The following is a 26,271-nucleotide window of genomic DNA, read 5'->3' as shown; positions in this document are numbered from 1 at the left end:
GCAGGACTAAGTGTTATTGACACGCGCTTTTGCTTAGAAACCCATGTTATAATGTACCTTAGGGATAAGAATCTAATTAGATCATAAGCGATATTTGGTACTGAGCCATTTCATGAGTACCTGTTGCTACCTGCCAGACGCTATCCACCTGACACACTCATCTTTTAGGTTGTACCTCAAATGTTCATCTCCCCTGGCTGAAACGCCTGCCACCACCCAACCCACAGGGCCACCTTTCAGTTCCCACTACCTTTTCTATGACTGTTTTAACATGTAACCAAGCCATAGAACAATGGGTCTAGACTGATCTCCTCCATCTTTGTACCCCATCAGACCGGCGGTAAGCAGCAGCTGAGTGAAGAACATGCAAATACTACTAATCCAGCGTGTGCATCTGCCTGCACGAGTAGTTTACGTTGTGAGGGCAATGCCTGCTGGAACTTTAGATAACCTCATCACGCAGAGCAGTGGGTTCTCAACTGGGGTGATCTGTGCCCCGCGAGGCGTTCTAGTATCTGGAGACACTTCATTACCCTAGTTCTTTTAATAGGTCGTCTGCCTTCTGTGAGAACCAACATTCACCGTTAAGAGAATACACACAGTTGTCACCTTAGGTAAATGATTCCTATCCAGGGAGGCTCAAAATTATCAGGGTGACTAAAGACGATTTTTAAATAAATAAGTTACATGAAAACATTAAAATACCTATTCCACCTGACAACTCACTTATAAACACTGCTGTAAGAAAAATTATCAAAGGCACTACCCTGCAGCTGTGTGGAAAATACTTGTTCTCAGCCACTACTAAGACCAAGTCGCATGGTTCCGGTGTGTTGAGTGTAACTTGGGGTCTACTCACAGTGAAGCCGGCTGATGGGGACTCTATCCATCCAAGTTCGCACTGTCACAGGTGTGGCGCACGCACTCCTCCCTGTGGCACCTCTGCGAGCACCAGTGTCAGCTGCACTGAAGGAAACAGACAGCCGGGTCACTGCTGGCACCACGCGCGGGGCTCTTACCTCAGGACACAGACAGACCAATCGAGAGGGAACTGGTTTCCAGAGTTTGGCTTTATTTTGCAGTACAGAAATCACGTGGAGCCATTCTGAGACAGGCGTCATTGAAGGAGGGGCTCTGTCAAGTCGATACTGCGTAGCAGCTTGGTCCGCCGGAGAAGCCGCACTTGGGAAACAAAAGCAGCTTCTACAAATCGACCTGCTTTATGATCGGTTTCGTCCCCCTTTGCTCTCCTCAGTTATTCGGTTAAAACACTGCACACGGGCTTCCTCCAAAATGACTCAAAGTCTGGAGCTGGGTTAGAATTTTCAGGCCACATAAACCAGACTTGAGGCTGTGCTAAATGGCACTGTCTTAATACTTGACAGGAGATAAAATGTGAGCTACACAGAAAACCACAGGGTTCTGTCCTGTTACGGGACATTCGGTTTCAAATTTACTGTCACCACCAGGTACTGACCCAGGGCCCGAGCAGAAGCGCATAACTGCAAAGCCTACGCTGATTAAGATACAATACTGTATTGAATTCCCTCTATTAGTATCACAACTTTTTAAAATTTATTCTTCACTAGAAAAAAAGCCAGCATTGCTTAAACTGTACAGAGTGTGGTCACCTGCCAATTCTGAGTAGCCACTCCAGGAAAACAAGTTAATACATGATATCGGAAAAGGGAGGCGTACTGACTGGTGCAGCCCTCGGCAGCCCTCTGCTGTGGTTACAAAAGCGGGCCTCACGAGATGGATCTCAGACGTTACGAATCATTTGCCAAATTTTAAGTTTGTCCTAATTAGATGGTAACTGTATCGCTGTTAGTCTTCCCCATAGATGTCATTTTTCTTGCGCTTCATCTCCTCAAAGTCGAACTCTGACCCCGTCATCCTCTTATAGATGTCCTTAATGTCGTCGCAGGTCGTCTCAAAGTGAGTGGTAGCATCGTAGGCACGGGAAATGAAGATCTGGAAGTAAAAATGAGAAATTCATGAGCCCCCTCAGGGGGGTCTCCCCGGGGAGCTTGGGGACACCCTCTTCAGGTCACCATGCTCACCTGGCTCTCTGTTCCCAAATCCTTTGGTACGAGCAGGTCGCTGATGCTAACGAATCTGGATAAAAAGAATTAAGTGAGCAGGTGAGCTGACCCCACGCCCACGCGCTGCTCTGCCGGGACCGGGAGAGCAGAGACGAGGGCCGTGGCACGGGCCTCGCGGGGCCCGTCCACAGACCCCGGCCGTTTCCGCTGGTGCTCACGAACGCGTCACTCACTTCTGCTCGATTGGCTCCAAGAGCTCCAGAGCGGGTCTGATCTCCTTCTCGGGCTCCTTGGTCTCCACGGTGGTGCTGACGATGGCGATGTACTTGCCCTGTGCTGCCACGTTGTGTGCAGAGGAGATCATGCAGACGTAGATGTCTGGAAATGAGTCACCATCTCACTGCTGAGGTCTGCGAACCCCGGGCCTGCGTGTGCTCAGGCTCACCCGTGTTTCATCGAAGCGAATTAAAATTGCTCAAAATAGACAGTACCTTCTAAGCTAAGTGCTATGTATGTGGAGGCAAGCAGGGTCACACACGGAACATGCGAATATTTAGCGACTTTTAGCCTACCAGAGATCAAGAATGTAAGTGACAGTGACCCGCCGGACATGGAAATGAGACTCTCCCTCCCAGCTGCGTCACAGGTTAACTGAGAACCTGGCAAACTGCAGTAACCTTGGGAGCGTCTGCCTCGCTAAGCCCCGTGGTTAGAACGGTTCTAAGTGGCTAAGAAATGGTTTATTGGGCACAGATGCTCCTCCGCTTAGGACGGGTACATCCTGTCAAGCTATCGTAGGGGGACAATATCTTAGGTAGAGATGTATTTAATACACAAAATGGCAACATCATTTAACACAAAGCCTGTTTTGCAATAAAATGGTGATTGTCTTCATTTATTCAGTAATGTGCTAAAAGTGAAAACCAGAATGGCGGTTATCACTTTTGTACCATCTTAAGGTCAAAAAATCCTAAATCGAACCATCATGAAGTGGGGGGACGTTCTGTACTGATTATAGTTATAAATTGGCCTAAGCTGAGTTGCCGTAAGGAACTCATAATTCCATAGGCCCCGTTGGTGTGTATACCACTAAGCAACTACATCATGTCCAGTTCAGAAGGAATTACTGGGTTCCCTTCTCCTCTCCTCATACCTTTGCAGACCCAAGGCTCCGCCTGGGAACCCCTGAAAAGTTACTCTGCCTAAGTCTCTGTGTTCTAGTAGCGATCTTCTAGATAGATTTTGTTTCCTATATGGAAAAAAGAAATACAGACAGCTCCTAACTGTCCGCTTTAAAGCCTTAATCCCCCTTAAACTGAATTTTTGATAAAAGATTTAGGGCTTCCTACTGGAGGGAAGACGAGAAAAGCCGGTGGATGAAAACAACTGGCTAAAGCAAAGATGAGGAATCACGATTTTAGAGTTGAAGCGTGATCGTATCAGAGAACGTGAGCTGTGTTCTAGCACACTGCTAAAGTCAAATACAAGTATTAAGCTAATGATGACTGAGCAGCAGCAGCAGCAGCTCAAATAGTGGAGTCAGGTCACTAGTGAGCACAAGCCCACGAGCCAGCACGCAGAGGCCGGGACGCTCCCGCCGCTCGGCCTGAGGAGGGGCCCGGGGCCGCGCGTGGAGCCCAAGGCAGGACTCCCCTGGTCTAAGGTGTTCCTTCCGCGTGGCCACTTAGGTCTGAGCTAAAAGGGCTCCATCTTGCTTTGTTTTCCATGTGTAATCTAAAGCTTCCTCACTATAACAGCAGATAAAATTGAAATTTGGGGTAAAACAAAGCCAATTATATCCAACAAAATTCTACAAATAGCCGATCTTTGAAACTCACCCGACTTGCGATTGACCTGATTCTGTGGGATGATGATCTGGCAGGAGCTGGCATCACTGGTGTTCTTGATGGGGTGGCTCAGGATGCAGATGACCCGGATCACCTGGCCCACCTTTTCTACCCGGTCTTTCACGTAGCTGGGGTCACAGATGAGCTGCTTACAGCGGGCAATCTGGAACAAGATGGTGACAGGCTTTATGGTATTCAGAGTTCAGGAGGAATTCAGGTAGTATAATGATGCCACTGACTCTTGAATATAATCTGTTATCTTCATAAAGTAACTGCAGATAATTACTAAAAGGTATAGATAGCTATTAAAACTAGCCTGGCCAACAACCCCTACAGATTCTCCTGGAAAAGAGCCAGTAATTCTAAATCCTATGCAAATATTAGGAAAACTGTTGCACAGTCATCAGAAGCATAAGTTTTAGACCTGGGCAGACCAGGGTTCAAATCCTGGCTCTACCCAATCTCGGAGGGTTGTCAGGATTAAAGGAAACAGTGTTTATGGCCTGTCATTATATGTGACCATAAAGAGTCAAGAGCAAACCTTCTGTAAATGCTACTGGCCTTACAAACCTACCGGAATCATTCTTCCCTTAATGCTGTGTTTCCTAAGTAAAACTTAAACTGCAAGATAAATCATATCGCTTTCTTCCCCTTTACATCAAAGCCTTGAACTAAGAAAGAGGAAGCAGCTCTGTGAAGCAAAGAATGAAATGAAACTGCAGAAGACTGAGAGAGCAGGTTAAAACACTTGTCCACATTCTCTAGACACCTGCTACGCTGAGAGCCTGAGGCAGCCACAGAAGAGCAACGGCAAAGGCTCGGGTGGCCAGCCAGGGACGCGGTCTCCACCCGCCGGTTGGACACCATCAGGGACACCACAGCTACGTTCAGCTGAGTTTCTGAGCAGTGCTAAGTACCTGTAAGGGTCGCCACTCCATGAAAGAGTGATCTGGTTTGAGAGCTCGCAAGAAAATGCAGGACGTCCGCTTTAACAAGAGTACCAATGATTTATATTCGAATTTGAGAAACACTGCTCAAAACTCCACCTAGCCAGCTCCACAGCTAAACACCAAGTTAAAAAAAATAAATGCTAATAATTAACAACAATATTTAACAATTTATTACTACCTAATAATTAATAAAATGGGTCAGTACTGACCAAGCCCAATTTCAAGCAATAAATTATATATATAACAAATAAAGCTAAGTTTAAATGAAAATTTGAGAGACGGGCACCAGCCCTCGCTCTATACACAAGACTTATCTAGAAGTCACCCACACGGAACGACCCCAGAGCATCGGCCCGTTGTCTCAACTACGGCGCGGCCTCTGGCGCTGGGCTTCCCAGAGACCGTCGGTCCGAACCAGCAGCAACTCCACACCAGGTGAGTCCTTATGACACATGAAGTGTCCTTCGCAAGAGCAGTATTTTTGAAAATGCAGAGCGACGTACCTCTCCCTCAGACTTCACGCCGACCACTCTTCCGTTCTCCACGATGATTTCCCCGATTGGTTTGTTCAGCATGTAGGTGCCTCCGTAGATGGCGCTTAGCCTAGAAAACGTTCAGCGTGACAACTGGTAATTTATAACGGTCTCGACTGCTAGTGTTTTTTCTTAAATCTTAACGGGTTTTAGGCAACATGTTTTTGCTCAGTTTCCTTCTAAAAGGTGTTAGTTTACAAGTCATTAAAGCCTTGATTAAGAAGTTCAAACCACGATGTCTCGCAAACAGTGACCAGCGAAGCGATGGGGGGGATGGTTTATATGGGTCTGATCCTCCCGCATGTAAATGAACTGGACACCAACCAAACAAGGAAAAAGCTGCCAGGAGCCCTGGGGAGCGACGAGGCGTTTCCGTGGTTTATGTGGACGAACCCCCCGGGCCTCAGCGCCCCACCAGAGGCAGAGCCCACGGGCTCACCGCCTTATGGCGTCGGAGGACAGAATCGGGCTGTGAAAGGGATGAGGATGGGGTGGCGGGGGGGTCTTACACAAGGGGGAGCCTAATCTGTGAAATGGCGTCAGACCCGCACCTAGCTCTGGGAGTGGTGCCGCACGAGAGATGCCGAGAGCCAGGCCGAGCGCCAGGCCGAGCAGTGGCTGGCCGCGGCAGAGGCGCGCGGAAGCCGCAGTGCGTGTGGGCCACGAGGACGAGGCCGGGTGGAGCCTCCACACCCTGAGCTTTCCACCGAAATCCGATTATCCTAAAACAAAGAATTCAGACTCCCCACCCTGAAAAAAGGTAAAGCCAAGCCTCCAAACCTTGAAAGCAAATGGTCGATAATTTACCTGCCTGCTCAAACAGAAACCAATACTCTTCAGAGAAAGGATCTAGCACCCCTACAGTGCACCAGTCAGTATGTCCAGCATACAGCTAAAAATTACACGTACAGAAGCGAAACGTGAGCTGAAGTAAAGAGGCTCAGCGACCGGCACAAACACGCTCATGTTACTAATGCTAAGAAAGGCAGAGGGCTCGAAGGCGGCTACCGTAACCGCGGTCAAGGACAAGCATCCTGCTTCAAGAATGTTATATTCGGGAGTCACAATGAGATACAGAAGCTCGAGAAAAATTTAAACTATATTTAAAAACAAATTCTAGATCTACAAAACGCAATATTAAAAAAACTCTCAGAATGGGATAACAGCCTACTGGAAATAAACAAGAGTCAGTGAACTTGGCAAATGAACAGATATTATCCAATGTGAAGCAGGGAGAGAAAAAAAGACGGAGAGAGAAATGCGCAGGGCCTCAGTGACCAACGGAGTAATACCGAGCACCTGACGTACAAGCGGAGAGAGGACAGTCACTAACAAATCCCCATGCGAAAAATCAAGTCACACATCCAAGCGGTTCACGAATTCAAAGTGAAACCACACGGTCCTAGGCAAATCCTATGAGACCAAAACTCGAAGAAAACCTTCAAAGCAGCCACGAGGTGAGGTGCAGGGGAATCACACACGGACAACTAGTGACAGCTAACACAAATGTACACACACACACACACACACGCAAAAAAAGAAAATCTGCATTATTAACTCTTTGCCAACACGTCTTCAAAACAAAACCTCTCGGCAAACTATGAATAAAAAGGAATTTAAGCTAAGCAGAGTCAGGCCTGGTTAGTACTTGGATGGGAGACCACCTAGGAAGACCAGGAGCTGTAGGCGTAAAAAATAAAAAATAAGGGACTGTAAACCGTGAGGTCAACCAAGGGTTGCCTCCCTTAAAAAAAAAAAATATATCTGACAAAACCATCTACAGAAAGCGCACAGAAAACCTTCAGCAACAGATTGGAAACGTTCACCTCCAGACTGAAAACAAAACGAGGCGGCCCGTTCGCACGCACCGCTTCCGCCTCCCGGAAGCCCCGGCCCCGCACACCGCCAAGGCGGGGAAACTAAGGCTCGAATAGAAGCCAGCCCCTCTCCACAGACGAGACCGTGCCGCGAACGCGACGACGCTAAGAAATCTACGAAACTCAGAACCTGCAGAGTAAGCAGCAGCTCACAGCTCAGAAGGTCAGTATACAGAAGTTAACTGTGTTCCTGTGCATTAGCCAACAAGTAACTAAAATTTTCAGTAACAGCGGCATCGAAATAAACACTGCTTCCAAATACGTGTGACCAAGAAAAGTGCTAGGTCTCTGCAGCGAAAGCCGACGGACCGCGCACCGCCGAGGCGAGCAAAACCGGGGGCCGGTCTGCAAGCTCCCGCGCGGGCCGGGAGCCGGTGACTGCCGTGCGCCCCGGCCACAGCGCCAGCAAGCGCTCTTCCCGGAAACGGAGGACCTGCTCCGAAATGTAAGTGGAACGGCCCAGAACGGAAACGACTCTCGAAAAGGAGAGAGTTGGGGGCTTACATTACCTGACCTCAGGACTTGCCCTAAAATTCTATTAGCGTTCGGGACGGTGTGGTGATGTGTTAAGAGAAACAAAAGGCTCCCTGGGGTACGACAGACACGCGCGCGCGGCCGCCTGGGCCCACGCGAGGCACGCGGACCACCGGAGACGGGCGCCTCTTCAATGAAGTGTCAGACATAAATAGCGATGTGGAAAATAGGATCTCGGAGTCTTACCTCGCCCCCCACGCCAACGTATTTCAAGATGAATCACAGATTTAAACAAAGTGAAAACTATCAAGCTCCTAGTAAAGGCAAGGGAGATTATCAAAAAGATAATCTCTTTTTGAGACAGGCAAAGCTTTCTTAGCTAAGAGACCAAAAGCACTGCGACCATATCAAAAAAACATTTGATGTATTTCCCACAGCCTGGCAGAAAACATTTGTAATGCAGATATCTGGCAAAAGACTTGCCACCAGGAAACTTCGAGATCTCTCACAAATCACAAAAAGCCCAATCTTTAAAAACATACAGAAGAAATGAGCCATCACACACCACAAAATTGTACGAGCTCATGAAAAGGTGATCAGTATCAGTCCTCAACGACGAGACATCTCACCCACTTGGGTGGTCCAAATGAAAAAGACCGAGGTGACACGATGTTGCCGAGGGTGCGGAGCAACCGAAACTCACTCCGCTGAGAGCACGACCACCCTGGAAAGCTGCCCGGCAGCGTCTTGTGAGGTTGAGCGTGCACTGTCCCGACAGCCAGCAATTCCGCCCCCGGGTATCTACTCCAAAGCAATGACGCCTACGCCCACGCAGCCTTTTACACAAAAGCTCCCAGCAGCGCTATTCCTGACACCACGAAACTGAAAACCCGGGTGACCAGCACAGGACCCACATGGTGGACCCCTCCTCAACATTTAAGAAACGGGCTCCGGCTCACGCGTCGACACGGATGCACCTCGAAAACGTGAAGCAAAGGCCCGACACGAGTGAGGACGTACTGCATTATTCCCTCTATGGGAATTTCAAAACCAGGCAAAAGCAATCACTGGCCACACAGGTTCACACATTTATCAAACTCAACCTTTTCACTGTAGAGCTGTGGTTTTACTTCAATAAAAACAAAAAGCACCTCGCTGCTCACAGCCACGTCTCAGGCTCCGGGGACGGTGAGGTTTGCGGCCCGCGGGCTTCTCAGCGAGCAGGGTAAGCGTGTGCTCTTACCTGGCAAAGCCCTGTGGCAGCTCCCCAAGGCCGTAGAGTGGATACAGGTATGGGCTTTTTCCGTATCTCGCCAAAGACTCGCTGTAAAGTTTAATCCTGTTAATGGTCTCACAGCACGGCTCGTCTAAATAGCTGGAGGAGAGGAAGTGAATATTAGAAAAGGGCTTCGGATTTCACTCGTGTCCCATTTCTTTTCCTGAAGTGATTTCAATTAAATACCTTTGTATTTTACTTGAAAGGTTCTCACGTTAATTCGCAGCTAGAACCTCTTCTTTCACTGTATAACACAGCTAGATACTCATTTTCTTGAAATTTCCACATTGAAGAACTGGGAAATTCAATTAGTGTTCCAAAAACATATATGAATCTAAAAACCAAAAAACTTACTCATCAGTTCTGTAAAGCGCCAGGGCGTGACCGGTAAAATCTATAACATCTTGGCCCAAGTCAAATTTCTTATACACCTCACGCATTGGAGTCTTCTTAGGGTCAACGCCCTCAAAAGTTCTAGAATCTTTCTCATCGAAGTTGGCAACATACACTAGGAATTTTCTGAAGCGACGTTTTTCAAACAGCCCCATTAAGCCTAAAAAAGAATTTTCCAAAGAGCACACACTTACAACAGGACAGTGAGGAAAAGAAAGTCTGAGAAGAGTGAAAGATGCCACGTTATCGTCTGGGGCTTTTAAGGCGATGTGCGTTTGAAAATACGGGTGTCTGACAATATTTTAAATAAACTGACAATTACAACAGCTCAGTTAGGTCTTTAATTTTACAGTGCAATTACAAGTAATTAGAACCAGTACTTAACTAAATGTAATGTCTACTCTCTTATTAGATATGAGGTAAACAGGACTTTGAAAACTATTATTCAAGAAGGCATCCGTCTGAATGTTCTTTGAAAAACTCTGGCCTGTACTTGGCCAATGGCCTGAAACCTTGGATGCTCTTCCTTTTCTTTTTCTGTATTCTAAGACGCATCCCGGCATTTAACGGGGTAGAAGCTCAGCTACCAAGAGCAAAGTGCCCTCATGTCGGTTACGCTGCTAGTCACTTTACTGCAGGCCTCGAGAACCAGCTCACCGCTTCTCATGCTAAAAAGCAGACGAGGCGACAGCTGCAAGTCACCACCTGCTCCCTACACCCTCGGCTCTTCCTACCAGTCACTATTACCTATGTTTGGCGTGAATCTAGAGATCACACACATTTCTCACTGATTTGACAAAAATAATGCTTGACCAAACAACAAATGTTTAATGGAACCTTGTGAACTGTCACAAGAACCAACAGTGTATACAGCTCCTAAAAAAGCCAATGGTCACCAGGCTACGGTGACAGAAATACTGTCCTGAGAAAGCAGCAGCCCGCTGACGTGACTGAGCAGACAGCGCGTGGACCGCCGTGTCTGGTCTGGCCGCAGTGCCGTACATCCAGGATGGCCTTGGCAAACCAGAGAACGTCTAAAGAAAAGTGGTCAAGACAGCACACTACATGAGCAACGACCCCAGGAACTGGGAATGTTTAGCATGAGGAAGAGAATTAGAGGTATGCGATGGTTAAAACACCCCCAACCTGTGCTTGCACACTACACGGTGCAGTATTAGGGGTGTGGGTTCCGTCTGCCAGATCTGGCTTCAAACACTTCCACGCGTCAGGGGCCAGGCTGCTCTGGGCTGCCCTTCCACACCTGCAGGATGGACAGCGGCGCCCTCATCCCGCGGGTGTAGGAGAGCAAGGCAGATGGTACTCGCGGAGCGCCTGGTACCACATGCCCGCATAATGCTCAGCCCGAGCTACTACTATGAAACAATTTGTTCTTTTCTTTCTCTTGAAATTCTCTACCTCTACACTTTTGCTTATTTATTCTGCCTAAAATCTTCTTGCTTGTCACTGTGACTTCAAAATCCTATCCACTAATATAAAAACAGCTAATTAGTGTAAAATTCATGAAACCAGATACTGACAGGTAAATTCTACTGTAAATTATACCTTAATAAACCTAACCTTAAAAATAAATGCATTAACCTGTTTATTTTTGCAAAAAGAAACATAAGGATATACTAGAAACAGGTAAAAATAATTACTTATCGGGGTGGAAAGATGGGAGTGGAAAATAAGAACTAGACTTCTAAATATATCCTTTGATATAATTTTGGCTTTCAGATCAAGTAAATGTTTCATATATTTGAAAAAATTAAATCAAAATTGAAAAAATAAAACTGCTAAAAGGTAAATTCTTCAATTTTTGTTAAATGAAGGTAGCTGAATTTATTAATATAGATAAGAAAGCTATTTTTACCATACGACCCAGCAATCTCACTTCTGGATTTATCCAAAGATACTGAAAATGCTAATTCAAAAAGACACATACACCCCTGTGTCCAATTTACAATAGCCAAGATATGCGAACAACCTAGGTGGACAGATAAGATGCAACATATATCTACACAATGAATATCGGCCACAAAAAGAAGGAAATCTTACCATTTGTGACACCATGGATAGACCTAGAGAGTATTACGCTGGGTGAAATATACCACAGAGAGACAGATACTATTATTTCACTTATATGTGGAATCTAAACACATGCACACAGGTACAGAGAATAAACCGATGGCTGCCGGACAGGAGGAAGTGGGGGATGGGAGAAAAAGGCGACGGGATGGAGTGCAGGCTGCCGGTGGTGAGTCATGGGGGTGTGGGGTACGGCGCAGGGAACACGGTCAACACCGTAGCAATGACTGTGTGGTGCCAGGGGGGGACGAGACTCATCAGGGGACCGTTTGCAAGTTACATAAATGTCTAAGCACTATGTTGTACCCCTGAAACTAACGTCAACTACAACTAAACTAAATTTAAAAAATAAATGAGAGGTAAAGAGAAAAAAAATAAAAAAGCACAAACTTTGCTTAAAGGGATTCTGTTCAAGCCCTTGCACTCTTTTTCTATGTAAACGCTATCTGGGTTACACTTACTGTCACAAGATTGAAAGTAATTTCTAACACGATTACATCACTAACTCCCCTCAACCTAACTGAGGGCCACTCCTTTCCTTCCCCAGGTGGCAATTCTAACCTGGCCACAATTCTTAGTGCTATTTCTTATTATCCGGCTCTAGTGTCTTTCAACATTTTATGCCCAACATTTTCTCCCCCAATAGCAAGAACTAAATAAACAGAGTTAGAGAAACTGCCAAAATAGTTGCGAAAACATTTCCACACTATACCGAAATAACCACTGGACAAGTCAGGGGCCCCGTTCCTGCCCCACCCCGCGCGGCCTCCACGGGGCTCACACAGACCGTCCTCCGCAGAGCACTGCACAACCCAGGCGCCTGGGGACAGAGGGCTCTCCCGGGGGCGTTTGCTGTTCCAGAGAGAGCCTGGAGCTTGGAACAGGAAGTGCCAACCAGCAACCCTTGGCTGAGCCAGCAGAGGGAGCAGTTTCCGACAGACCCACTGGGATCCCCAAAGCTGGGTTTGGAGGAGGAAGAGGCACCCGTCAGGAGGCCAGGCCTCCGGGGGCGCCCTTCCCTGCTCCGCGCATGGGTTGAGTGATGCAGCCAGGGGTCGCTCAGCCCGGTGACAGAGCCCACGGGTGGTGCAGCCATCCGGCCAGGGTCCCAGCTCCAACCCTGCTAGCTACCACCTGTGTGATTTCGGGCCCGAGCCTCACCTCATGAAAGTGTTTTCAATGCCAAGTAAGAAAATGAATGTGGGGTGTGTAGCACAGAGTCTAGCACACAAACACTCAAAAGAGAGATGGCTGTAAGGGACTACTACAGACCGAGCACGACCAGACCTCGGTGGGCTCAGACTCGCCAGTGCCCAGACTCGCAACACAGCGACGGGCCCGGGCACTCCCTTTAAGCTTTCGGACATTCTGTTCTCAACTGCCCAGAATGGTGTCTGGCACAAAACAGACTTTCGGTATTTGCAGACTGGATAGATAGCTGACAAAAAGGACATTAAATTCAATATAAGATTCATTTTGCACTATAAAATCTTAACATTCTGAAAAAATGAAAGTACTCACTAGATGCCAGGGCCTCTGCCTCGGTGGAAGGGACCTTGTAGATTTTCCCTCCCTTATAGACGAAGCTCCCTTCAGTCACTTTGAAGTCCAGGTAACGAGTGACCTCGGTATAAAGCAGCATCTTAACCAGCTGACCTATGAAAGTCACATGATTCATACTGTCACTTTTATCCTGTTACCCTCAAAAAACGAGCAGAAATAAAAGTACATTTACAAATACCAACGGCTGCCCAATGTTTTCTTAACATTGTATAATAACTCCTACAAAAAGGTCTCCAAAGCTGTATTTTAAATGGGATGATCAGAATGCACACCTATTGCTTAAATGTATTTAGAAATATTTTTTTAATGTTATAGTTTCAAGGTTAGTAACTTCAACATGCTTTCATAAAAGCTATGCAATTATTACAAGTAGGAGGTTTAGAATTACAGTACTATTACAAATAGGTTTGAGTGTCTTTCAAATTCCTATTATATTTTGAGAGCGGCAACTCAGGCAAAATTTTTTAGGAATTTAAGCCTTTTGGTTTCTAGGTCAATTTATATTAATTAAAACAGACACTAATTTCATGATTAGATTAAAAAAAGAGCCAGGCATACAATTAAAAATATTACCTATCTATAAACTAAAAGAAATTTTAGTATACTAAAAATAGCAAACTTCTTTGAAAAACCAAATTATTTTAAATCTCATTTGAAAGGACAAATACACTAAAATAGTTCAAAATGTAAAGGGCTTCTTTTTTTAGAATAATGAGAAGTGCTTTATGCAACTAGATGTTAAAATACACTGTACAACTGTATTTATCTACAAAATAGCGAAAAACAGACTCATACGTAAGAATTTAATGTATTATAAAAGGTCAAATCTAAGCGGAAAAGATAAAATGGTGTTGCGGGACACGGATCGGTCATTTCAAAAAAATAAATTTCATTTCTACATCTTACGGGATAATAAAATAATTTATGTGATAAAACAGGTAAATTTGTAGGGAAAAACAAACTATATAAAACCATAAGAGTAAATATTAGTATTTTTATAACCATGAAGTAGACAAAAATTTTAAGCACAGACTTCCAAATCAGATAAAATAAAAGGAAGATCAGCCTAAATGATCGTATAAAATTAAAAGCTTTTGTACGTGTACGTATACACACACACACACACACACACACACACACAGAGTAACATATAAGGCCAATGACAAGCTGGAAAAGGTATTTCCAGCATATTTTAAAGGTATTTAACAGCCTTTATAAAGAGCTCTTTCTCATTTCATCTGCTAATAAATAGGTATATTTTTAAAATTCATGTTTTGCTTGTTAGTGCGACAAAACGGCAAAAATTAAACACTGCCCGGGCTTGGCAGAGCTACCAGCAGAGGGCGGCCTCAGTCTGCTGGCGCTGAGCGATGTTCGGGCCGGCCTTACGCCGCTGCCTTTACCCCCAGAAAACACTGAGGACACAGTGAGACCGTCGTGTGCACGCGCACACACTTGCTACCTCTCGCACCTACAGTCTTATCAGTTGAGACATGTTAACTGGGGGAGAAATATTTGAAAAATGTATATGTACATACATAGCTTGGCAGGTCATATACCAAAATGTTAGCCATAATTCCAGATGGTAAATTCTGGTCATGTAAATTTTATTTCCTTTCTGGTTAGCTATGTTTGCAAATTTTAATTACTTTAAACAAATTTGTTAACAATTTATCTCCAAAAATGTAGTTAACTTTAAACTTCAGAGACAATTCTAACTAAGACCTTGCCATTAAAACGAACTATAGAACATAAATTCAAAAGCGGGGGGTGTGGGGGGAGGGAAGCAGGGTGGTACGTACTTTGTTTCAGGGGACAGATTCACGACAATTTAGTTTTTCAATGTGATCTGAGGAAGATACTAATAGCATAGCGATTTAAAAAAATACTTAGCTCTTCTAATTAAAAGGGAGAAAAAATAATTTAAAAGCCTACAAACTAGACAAGCATTGTTTCTCAAGGCCCAGTAAGCTAAGATTGTCGTCAAAGCGTCAAGAAGAAAGTGTGTTCTGAACACTTACGATGTGGCATGTGTTGTAGTACATCACAGTTCTGTTTCTCCACGAGTCACCCCATTCGCCCCATCCTGACTGCCTCCAGACACCCCTAACAGATTGCGTTACTCACCAGACCGCAGCCATTCAACCAAACCTGCTTCCACACACCTGGAGTACTATACTACTTTCTGCCTGGAGTTAGTTCCTACTTTTAAACCAGATTCAACGCCCTGCCATAAACATAGGTCAGAACCCTTTACCGTTGGCCATGAGGAACTTGGGGATTAGGTCAACATTCCAGTCCCTTCCTCGCCCCATCGACGCTGGCGGTGCTCCAGGTATTTTAAATCTTTTGTATAACTACAAACAAAGCAAAAAAATACCCACGATGTAACAAAATTTAGTTTTCATCATGCTATGCGACCTTTTTAGATGACATGGTTTTGGTAAAACACCACTACATGAGGTAAAGTACAATGAGGACATTTCGTGTTTAATCACATATGCAAATTAAACATATTACTAATCAGTGCTAAAATGAGTACCGCAGAGGTGTTTTTTCAGTAGCAGAAAAGAATATAAAACAATTTGTTAAAGACACTAGTTCTGCAGATCTATTCCTTATTATACCAGAAAACCTAAAAATCACTTAAACTCATTCTCTCCTAAATAAAAAACTATCGAGCTTAATGTTGCTTCTGCAAGTATGTTAAGGAGTTAAAAATAAGAATAAATTTTAGGTTCTATAAATCAGAAAGGCAGTTAAAATTAGTTCCAGTTAATTTCTAATATATGAGATGAACAGGAGTTCTAGGAAAAAGCTTGCAGTTTAAGACTTGAGGGTGCCACAGTCGCACGGAGCCGAGGTGACACAGCAAGCAAAAATCCCTACGTCCTTGGGTACAGTCACACCCACACACGAAAGGAAAACACAGCAGCTCGCTCTTATTGAAGAGCAGCTGACAGCCGCGCCGCGCGTGGAAGGGACAGCGCCAACGCGTCGCTCCGGACGGGCGCGAGGCAGAGCGCCGGCGGCCACCGCCCTGACCAGGGCCCCACGCGGCACTGTGACAGGCGAGGCGCCCAGACAGCATGTGCCTGCCACTGTGATGCAGCCGGAAGTGCCCGACAGCACCCACTTGTCAACTAGCCTGGACTCCTCGACAGGAAAGGGAAAGTGAAGAGACTTTAGTACATTAAGAAAATAGGGAGAAACAATGCAAAAGCGACGTTTAAACTGGTTTAAAAAAAAAAACACTACTATGTAGCAACAGCATGCCTGGGATTGCTGAAAAATTCGAATATGGTCTGAATACTGTGACTTTTCTTAAATGTGAAAACGGTCTGATAATCATACATGAGGACGTTCCTCTCGGCAGAGGGATGCGGAAATACTCGGGCCGAGCATCGTGTCTGCTGTTTTCAATGGTTCAAAGCAACGCCACAGAAAGGCACGTGAAGCAAAGACAGCAAGATACTAACTGCTAAATCCAGGCGGAAGGTTTCTGGTCCGCCGGTAGTATTCTTTTAACTTTTCTGTAAGCCTGACCACAGAAAAACACTCTGAGATGAATATTAAGTTTATTTTACGTCATTACTTAAGTAACTGATATCTGTGTCTCCTCTCAAACCACGCAGTGCAGAGCAGCTCCTACTCACACAGGTGGCTGCTGAACGACGCTCGCGCAGAGGTGACACGTCTGGGAGGACAGGCTTCGTGCGCCCGCGCCTCAGATGGGCAGGACACGGGGCAGCGCAGCCAAAGGAGCTACGCTCGGGAGTCACAGGACCGAGGTGCGAAACCCACGTCTGCGATTTTAACCCCGCAGACGTGACTGTGTCGTCTGAAACGTGGGATGAAAAATCTGAGCGGCTGGGAGAATAAGTAAGGCCACGTGGAAAGCAGTGGCATCGCGCCTGCGCGCCTCAGGTCTTCGTCCGAAGCCACCACGTCGCCCGCTGTGCGGGGTGACGGCTCCCGATGGCAGCGAAGGGCGCACCCCCACCCCCACAGCCCGCGTGCGCTGAGGAAAACCAAAGCCGCCCACAAGGAGCAAAACTGAGACTCACGAGGAAAAGGCGTGCTGACCCGGTGATACTCACGTCTTCCAGAGGTGTGATGGATGCACTTTCCCCTCCGTAATACGGGTTTCTGTCCATGTGCAGGACTTTCTTCCCGTTCACCGACATTATGCCCGACAGGATGCATTCCTACGGGGAAAGCGCAAGCATCTTCAAAACAAGGAAAGGGCCACAGCACATTTCAAACAGATACTTTCATATATTTTTTTTTAAAAGCCTGTCATGAAACATTCTTTCTGCAAGGGCCATGTGTGTGCAACAGACGATGTCCTTTAAGGACAAAGTCCTAAAGCAGGGCTCAAAGCGTAGTCGTCTGTGGGCTCCCGTGGGCCCCAAATTTAACTATTTCATAATCATGCTAAGACATGATTCACTATTTCTCACTGTGCTGATGTTAGTACTAAAGGTGCAAGGTCAACGGAGGAAAAAATGAATTAAGGTGGCAGCTCTGAGTACTAAGTGTACTAGTCATCATACTCTGCACCACCAGGTAAGTGCATTTAAAATGTCCCCGATGCAGCAAGAACGTTATGTCTGTTAAATGTGCACGCAGAGCCACTCTGGCTCAAAGAAAACCTTCTGTGTGAGACTGATTGACAAGCTGAAACAGCTCCTCTTTCCCCGGACCACTGCTGTGACTTGAAAGAACGGACCAACATGATTACTGAGACTTGAGTTGCCACTGTTCTGGCGTAAATCAAAGAATTTGCACGCCAATCTGAGAGGTACTAAAATACCCCTCCCTTTTCCACACACACAGCTGCACGAGGCCTGATTTCCTTCGTACATTTCAGCTAAGACCAAACATCACAGAAGACTAAACCCCGAGGCAGACAGGAGAATCCAACTATCCGTTAAGCCAGACATTAAAGAGATGTGCAGAAAATGTAAAACGATATGCTTTGTCATAAATTTGTTTTGAGAAATAGTTATACTTCATAAAATATGTTATACATGTTAACATTTAACGGGTTTACCGTTCTCTTCAAGTGAATTAATAAGTTTTTAAAAATTCTCAGTGTTTTCTAACATGGTAAATATTGACATAACTCTCATAAATAAAACGCAAGCATCTTCGAAACAAGGAAAGGGCCACATTCAGGGCCCTCAATATTTAAGAGTGTAAACAGCCTGAGAGGGGAGTTTGGGAGGCCGCAGGAAGCACCGGGGTGACTGACCACTAATCAACTGACAACCAAAGGGCTGTAAATAAAGGGCTACAAAGGCCCATGCTTAGGAGAAGGGTGAGCAAAGCATGAGTATAGCAAGATGCACCCAATCAAACGGGGAGGGGGAATCGAGAAAGAGCACAATTAGCGGGGGGGAGGGGGGGGGCGGAGACGGGCGGCCCCTTCACTCAGACCACTGGCCAGGGGCTTTCTGCGATCTGAGCTCTAGCTGTGAAGAGGGAGAGAATTCCACGTATCTTTATAAATCCTCAGTGCTTCTCTCAAACTTATCCACAGACCCCAGGCAGCAGAGAACAACCTCATTTCCACCCTAGAAGTCTGACTTTGAAAACTTTATTTTAAAACTTCACACATATTTCAAATTTCCCTCTATAATGTATCTATTCATTTTAGTATTCTTACATGTTTTAAATTACTTACTATCAGGTTCAAATTTTACTCCAGGAGGGTGCACTACTTCTTAATAAGGTCAGGAAAGAAAACAGGAGCAGCCCAAAAGGCCCTCTGTGCCCTACTCCAGCCATAACCCAAACCCCAGCCACTCCCGCGACTTCTGAGAATGAAATTTGTTCTGCTTGTTTTTAAATTCAAAATCCATGGACTCATACAGTATATATTTCTTGTATGTACCTTTTTTCAACATTATGTTTACAAGGTTCATCCATGTTTTGTCTGTAGCTGACATTTCCTTATAACCATAGCTATAGAACAGAGGTGCCCAAAGCAGATGAGGCAAGTCCAGACTTCGGAGTCTTTGTGTAACTTAGGTTTAGTGGTAAATACCCACTCCTGTTAATTTACACAATGTCCACACTGTTTTCAGTGTGCCTCATAACTGTAGATTGACTAGTTGAGACCCCAGGGACAGCAAAACCTACAACATCCCCTAACCAGACCTGGCAGAAGTCTCCCTAACCCTGCAGGCAGTGTGCCTTCAGGGTGGCTGCCACTTGTGAACTTGTCAGAAATGTAAACTAAGCAGATTCTCAAACTTCCCGGTTTGCATCCACATCACCTGGAGAGCTGCTAAAACAGGTGGCCCCAGCCAAGACAGCAGGTCTGGGGATGGGGCCTGAGAATTTGCATTTCTCGCCACCTCCAAAGTGTTGCTAATGCTGCCGCTCCAGGACCAACTCCAAGCACTGCAGGCCCAGAGCACTGCTGCTCAAACCTAAGTCATCTGGGTGCCGTGTTAAAATGCAAACTTCGAGTTACAGTGTCCTGGGTGAGGCCTCACCTCCCGCATGTCTGTTATTATCAGGTGCTGCACAAGGTCGATCCATGGACCACGCAGCCCAACAAAGCTGAAGAGGTTTCTGCAGAGCGGACTATACCACATGGATAAAATGCATCTATCCGGACAAACCATGATCTATCTGTTCTACTACTGGTGGCCATGTGGATAGTTCCCAGTTTTTGACTATTGCAAATAATGCTCTATAAACATTCTTACCACATCTTTTATGTATGCATTTGTTGGGTGTCTATCAATGACACAAATGCCTTCGACTTCAGGACGTACTGTCAAACAGCTTTCCAAAATGGCTGTGCCGCCCTACACTCGTCAGTGGGGTGTGAACATTCCTGTTGTCTCAAACCCTTGCCCAACACTTGTGTTGGTGTGCCTTTAATTTTAGCCATTGTTATTAGGACGTGGTTTAATCTGCATTTCCTGACAACTACTGAGGTGGAGCACTTGTTCACATAAAAGCTAGGATAATTACTATATCTTCTTCTGGTCTGGTAAGTGCCTATTCAAATTATTTGCTCATTTTTGAAACGGGCTTTCTGTCTTTTTCTTAGTGAACTTAGCTATATAGACTTTCTTAATATAGTCTGGACATATGGAAGTCCTCTGCTGGTTCTGTCTTGCACACGCCTTCCACGCTGCAACTTGCCTTTCCACTTCCTTAACGATGTCTTGAGAAACACCTGAAAGTATTTTACGAAAACCAACCCTGACACCATTAAAAGCGATTCATTCAATTAAAAAAAAAAAAATCTAGCGAAGCACTAACACGCACAGTTCAACATTAGATGAAGTAGAATAACATTCACTGTCTCAAAAATAGGCTGTGACATAAAGAGGAAGACTGACTGGTCACACACCCAGCTGACGAAAGCTGACTTCAGGATTCAGCTCTGGAAGCAAAATCACCAGCTCCGAGTGCTGTGTGGCTTCTGTGCGGTCTGTGCACTGGGCTCTCCGAGCCCCGAGCACTGAAGGGCGGGCCCGGCAGGAGCCCGAGCTTTAAAGATGCGGCCGACGCAGGGCCCACACGCACTGCCCTTTGGGGCTGCTTGGAGCGAATGCCATTTGCCAAAAGCTAACTGAAAATCCACTTGCCACCGATTCTTCTAACCCCCCTGCAAAAGCCTGCTTTTACATCGCCAAAAGAATTAACTAGTAGCATAAGCATAATACCTTAAAATTCTGCTTCAAACATGAATGAGATGAAGTTTCACTGATAAAAAGTATTTGCTGTTAAACTTTACCAAGCATATCTGAACACAGGGTATGTAACTATCCCAAAATTTTAACACCTTCCAAAATTAACTCAAAATTAAAATCTATTACTACTACTTAGCTGGTGAATGCAGAATAACAAAGCATATTAAAATCAGAGAAAATACCCTAAATTAATTTCCTTTTTTGCACCAGAAAATCTGGTATATTCATTATGTCAAGAATACTGATAACTTTTACCAGGAAATTTATATCTGAATAAATATTAACCAACACAGTAGTTTTAAATCTAACAGTTGAGAGTATTCCACATTAATTTCAAAGTCATACACAAATGACCCAAGCAAAATAGAATACAGACTCACATCCAAAGTAACTAAGACTATAAAACCATCTTCCGAGTCCACATCCTTTATGATAATGGCATCTGCCCCCATCTGACACTTCAAGTTTTCGACATAAAACGTAACCAGGTAAAACTGTTTAAAGTTCAGCGGCAGCCTAGTTCTAGTTCGGGGCGGGCACAGGGAAGGCCGCGATCAGGGACTCAAGTTCACTGCCGGCTGTGTCCTGCGCAGAGCAATAACTAGCATGCCACAGTCAGCCTGAGTGGACAGCGCCTCAGGCAACCGGACTGTGGCTGCCTGAACTGAACGGGGCTTTCCAAGGCCAGGGGAGGAAACTGCGCCCTCGCATCCTGGAAATTAGCAGCCCCCCCCCTTCCCACCCGGAGAGCACCCGGGGCGTGGAGGACAGAGCCAGCCCACTCGGATATTCCGATACGCCCTCCGGGTGCCAAACTAAACACCCATTACAACTCTAGTCTACTGCATTTTAAAATTGTTAACACGAAAGAAAAGCAAACACACGCAAAAATGTTATTGCAAAGCGTCTGATAACTAACATTAAAGTGCTTTGTGAAAGTTCCCTATTTAGAAATAGCATGTATGAACAAGAAAAATTTTAAATCAGTTCATCTCAATGGTGTATGTCTTACAGCACTAACACCATGAAAACAACCATCAGTTTCAAGGACAATATCTGTTTCTTAAAATGTCTCTGTTCCTCTAATGCAGCTCATTAAAAACTGTCAAAAGATACTTTTTGCAACATGGCTCTAATTACACGTTTCCTGCTCAAAGTCCTCTCCCACTAGAAGATAAAATTCAAACTTCGTAGCCTAGTACTTCCAACATTCTTGGTGATAAGCCTTCTTTCCCACCCTACTTCATCTCTTGATGCCTCCTGCCTCAGGCGAAACGAACTCCTCCCATATTCCTATTTTCTATATATCTATCTCTGCTTGGTACTGACTTACAGTGCTCTCTCTGCCTAGAAAATCATTCATCACATTCAAAGCTTACCGATATTTTTAAAGGTCAGCTTACACACCTTGTTCTTTATGGAATTTTCCTGATTTCCATCTAAATTCCCACACGAGTCTCTCTCCTATGTCACTTAGTACCTTCTCACGTCAACTCTTACTATTATTATCCCTACACGAGAAGTTACTTATAGACCAGGGTTTACTTTTATTGCCCACAACTGACCACAAGTAGTTCAACTGAAACTGGGGAGCATTACTCCACTAAAAGTCTTTAATTAGGTACAATGAGAGGTGAGACACAGGTATATCTTGTTTTATTGTGCTTCACAGATGCTGCGTTTTTTACAAATTGAAGGCAAGAAGACCCTCCACCGGCACCATCTCCAAGGTCTGCCTGCAGTGCTGATTATCAGGCATGGTGGCCAAAACATTTACCAAGTGGTCTTTCAAACCAACTGCCTCACCATTACTTCAATATGCCAAAATGTCAGGTTTTACTTCTGTTCTTTTGGGCCAGTATGCTTTAGGCTGATTAAAAATACAGACACCCTGCAAGATATTTATATCTTCCAATAGTGAGACCCAAGACCACCTCTGAGCTGACAGAAAGCCCTCTGTCTACAGAAGGTTAACATAACAACAGCAAGGATTCTCAAGGAGCAAATCTAAGAACCAATTTAAATTACCATTTGAGATTTTAAAATCAACTTCAAAAATTCTTTGAGATCACAAAATTTTTATAAAGAAGAAAAACTATGAGATGTTGAACAACTTTTTAAATATACAATGCTGAGAATGTTCTGGCTAAATATCACTAAAGTATATGTTACTATTTGTAACTCCTTACTAGAATTACCATGTAGAATACTTTTTGGAAGCTGTGAGCTAATTGCTGTTACTTTATATACTATTTCTAAGACGGTTCATGAATTTATTGCCAAGCACAAAGTCAATCAAACTTGCAAGTCAGGTGGTCAGAGGCTGTCTATACACTCTGAGATGAAAGAAATATAAAAGTTGCCAGCAAAGTAAGCAAAAAGGAAAATGAAAAGTAAACAAGAATTCACAAGGCCAAGCAGTCTGAGACGACTGGGTCAGGAGCGCCAAGTTCCTCATTAGGTCTCAGTGGCTTCACTCAGTCCTAGCACGACACATTAATCCTCATGGTGTGAAATCTTAGCTAACAGGTAAATTTAGTTTGTGAAAGACTGTCACGTTGTTTGGAAAGGATTTGATCCAAAAGTTGGGGTTCTTTAAAGGGATAACCCTCAATTCCTATCCAAAATGTTCCCTTTCTCTCAGAGAATAAAAATTTTGCTAAATCATACCAAATTATTTTACACCTTCTTTACTGAAGTTACTACAAGTACTTGTGAATTAATATACCAGTGTTTGTGAATTAATGTGACCTTATTTTCGATGTAACAATATAAAACAATAACAACACTAGGCAACAAAGAAAAACTCCAACACTTCCTTACACTTTATTTTAAAAGTAACAAGTTAATTGCACTAAAAGTACTGGACACACTGGCATGTAATGTTTGGTACCCATAACTGAGAGGGTATGTCTGTTTTTAGGTTCTTAAAACTCAGGCACTAAATGTTTATAAACCAAAAATTAAGAAAATTAAATCTATGTTCACTTCAACTACTCAAAGTTATTTGTAATTTGAGGGTTTTAAACTCTGGTGGTCTCTTCATTTAACTTTAATCGAGTCTTTGCATCAGGAAAAATGAGGGTAGAAGATTCATCATTATCAAAATCACCCTGTCATCACTACTCCTGTCCATGTCAGTAGTGTGACTGCTGAGTTGATTTAATCCTCAAAGATCATATAAAACGACTGGGAGGATCATAGGGATTAGTCAGCACAGCTATAAAGTGACAGGAAAAATCGGTCTGATTTCTAGTTAAGTTTGTATCTACCATTCATCAAACGGGTCATAAATAATCCAAATGAAATAAGTACATAACTTAACTGGGTTGTTACACAATAAAACGGTGTATCTTTGATACAAAGTGTTGCTTCTGAGCCTGCAAGAGGTGAATCTGCACCCATCTGTTCAACGTTCAAATGACCTTAATCAAGAGCAATTCTGAAAGACCAGCGATAACCACAGAAAAAACAGTGGACAAACTGGCTTACAACGTGCTGCTGATGAGTAATGTCCGGCACAAACTACTAAACTCAGTTCAAAATCCCAAGTAGGCACTTTAAATAATCTCATCTATTTGGTACTATTTCCTAGCCCCGTCACAAGTCTATTTCTGGGCTGGTCAAACAAAATGAAGCATTCAGAAATGAGTATTCAACAATCACCACAAACCACTAGAAACAGAAAAATGCCTGGCCAGAAAAGTACCACTCTGGCTCCTGACACTCTTCCTAAAAATTTAACAAAATGAAAGTTTGAAGGTTTTCTCTTGTGCGGAGAAACCTAAAATAGTTAATTTGGGGTGTTACCTGGAAAAAATACTAATTTGATCCTGAGAATTAACAACAGATTTCAACAAATCTGAAAAGGTGGTTTACATTAAATGATTTAGGACTATGGTCAGATCATATACGATACACAAAATATAAACCAGTGTTCATCTTAAGACGAAGTAGCCTAAAGTAAGAATTTCAAATTTCCAGAAAAAAATCTTCAAATGGAATTCTTTTGCAAGATGAAGTCTCCATTTTCTTAAAACACAAAGTACAAGACACAACAAACCTGCCTGCATTATTTAGTTATCTAAAGGTCTCTAAGCAGACGCCCAGAAAAGCAAATTAACCACGGTATCAGTAACACCTGGCATTCGCATTAAACCGTATTCTTTGTTGTTACTGATTCATCTTTTAGCTCCCCGAAGAGAGCAAAACAGTAGAGAACTTGGCCTCTAGCGACCCATCACCCATCATTTCTTAGAGGAAAGCCTGGAGAGGAGACAATGGAGGCTAGGAGCTGACCAAACAAAAGGAGAGGATGGCAAAGGTCAGGCGAAAAAGCGTTCGATAGACAAGTTTTGAGAAAACTCATTTTCAAGTCTCCAGACGTTTCATAAGTAGGAGGGAGGGTAGTTAAAAGAGTGGATAATGCCACTCATCTCGGAGTGGGGGAGGGGATAGAAAACTAATGTTCTCCAAAAATCTAAGTTAACGTAACTCAGGCAATTACAAAACAGCAATTACCCAAAGACCAGTCACAAACCTTGTGCCTAGCTTTGGCACGCACGCGCGCACACACACACACACACGCGCACACACACCCCGAGGAGAATTAGTGGTAGTGGCTGAAGGCTGAGTAGGAAATGCAACCGGGAGTGGCGCCCCTCCCCCACTCTGGCCGGCGCTTTTCCGTTTCCACTCGGGAGGCCAGCAGCAACCCGCCACCGGGCTCTGGGTCTTTTCTGCAGCAGAGCGACACGCTCCTCGCCGCCGGCTGTGCTCCGCCGCCCCCGCTCACCACGTCCCCCACGGGACCGGGTTTTGCACGTCCCGGCCTCGGCGCCCGGTCGGGGACGGCCCGAGCAATCACGGCCCAGCGGCCCTCGCGCCGGTCCGACGCCCCTGCGCACACGGCCCGGGGAGGGGGCCGCGGGCCGGCCCCGGCGCTCGCCGCTCACCGCTCACCGTCAGGCCGGTGCCCAGCACGATCACGTCGTACTCCTCATTCATGGCGGGGCAGGCGAGCGCGGCGGCCCTGAGGAAGGAGAAGGCGCAGGCTGCTAGCGGCCGCCCTGCCGACGCGGGGAGCGCTCGGGCCGGCCTCGGGGCCCGCGGCGAAGGGGAAGTCGGGAGGAGCGGCGACGCGGCGCTGGCGAGCTCGGAGGGCGGCCGCCACCTCAGACGGGAAGCGAAGAGCGGGGCGGGGGCGAGGCGGCGGGCGGCGACCCGGGCCTCCGCAGCCGGGGCGGGGCTGCGGCGGCGCTCGGGGGCCGTCCATCACGCCCTCCCGCCCGCTCATTGGCCACGTCTCCATCGCCCGCCCAACCTCTCGCCTTTCCCAGTTCTCGCGAGAAGAGGGCGGCACGCCCCTCTCCACGGTTCCGGGTCCCTGTCTGGTCCGCGACGGACGCGGCGAGGGGCGGGGCCCTCGAGGGCGGGGGAGAAGCGAGCTGGCGGCCGGAGAGCGGCCCCCCGGCCCGCTGCGCCCGCCGCGGAGCGGCAGCCGA

General features: G+C 45.5%; 1 protein-coding gene across 1 annotated transcript; it reads right to left on the bottom strand.

Moving 5' to 3' along the window:
- Positions 1 to 1,052: 1,052 nt before the first annotated feature.
- Positions 1,053 to 25,956, bottom strand: GDI2 (GDP dissociation inhibitor 2). The gene is made up of 11 exons (XM_036228217.1): positions 25,730 to 25,956; positions 17,147 to 17,254; positions 15,304 to 15,403; positions 13,005 to 13,139; positions 9,357 to 9,555; positions 8,970 to 9,101; positions 5,346 to 5,445; positions 3,884 to 4,055; positions 2,279 to 2,423; positions 2,064 to 2,118; positions 1,053 to 1,974 (listed from the first exon to the last, which is right to left on the bottom strand). Exons 1-11 carry the CDS (start codon positions 25,772 to 25,774, stop codon positions 1,828 to 1,830), a joined length of 1,338 nt encoding a protein of 445 aa, XP_036084110.1. The 5' UTR covers positions 25,775 to 25,956; the 3' UTR covers positions 1,053 to 1,827.
- Positions 25,957 to 26,271: the final 315 nt, after the last annotated feature.

This window comes from Rousettus aegyptiacus, unplaced genomic scaffold (assembly GCF_014176215.1).
Source record: "Rousettus aegyptiacus isolate mRouAeg1 unplaced genomic scaffold, mRouAeg1.p scaffold_m13_p_10, whole genome shotgun sequence".
Classification (NCBI taxonomy): domain Eukaryota; kingdom Metazoa; phylum Chordata; class Mammalia; order Chiroptera; family Pteropodidae; genus Rousettus; species Rousettus aegyptiacus.
The sequence above is the reverse complement of the archived record's forward strand: the minus strand, read 5'-3'. Positions and strand labels throughout refer to the sequence as shown.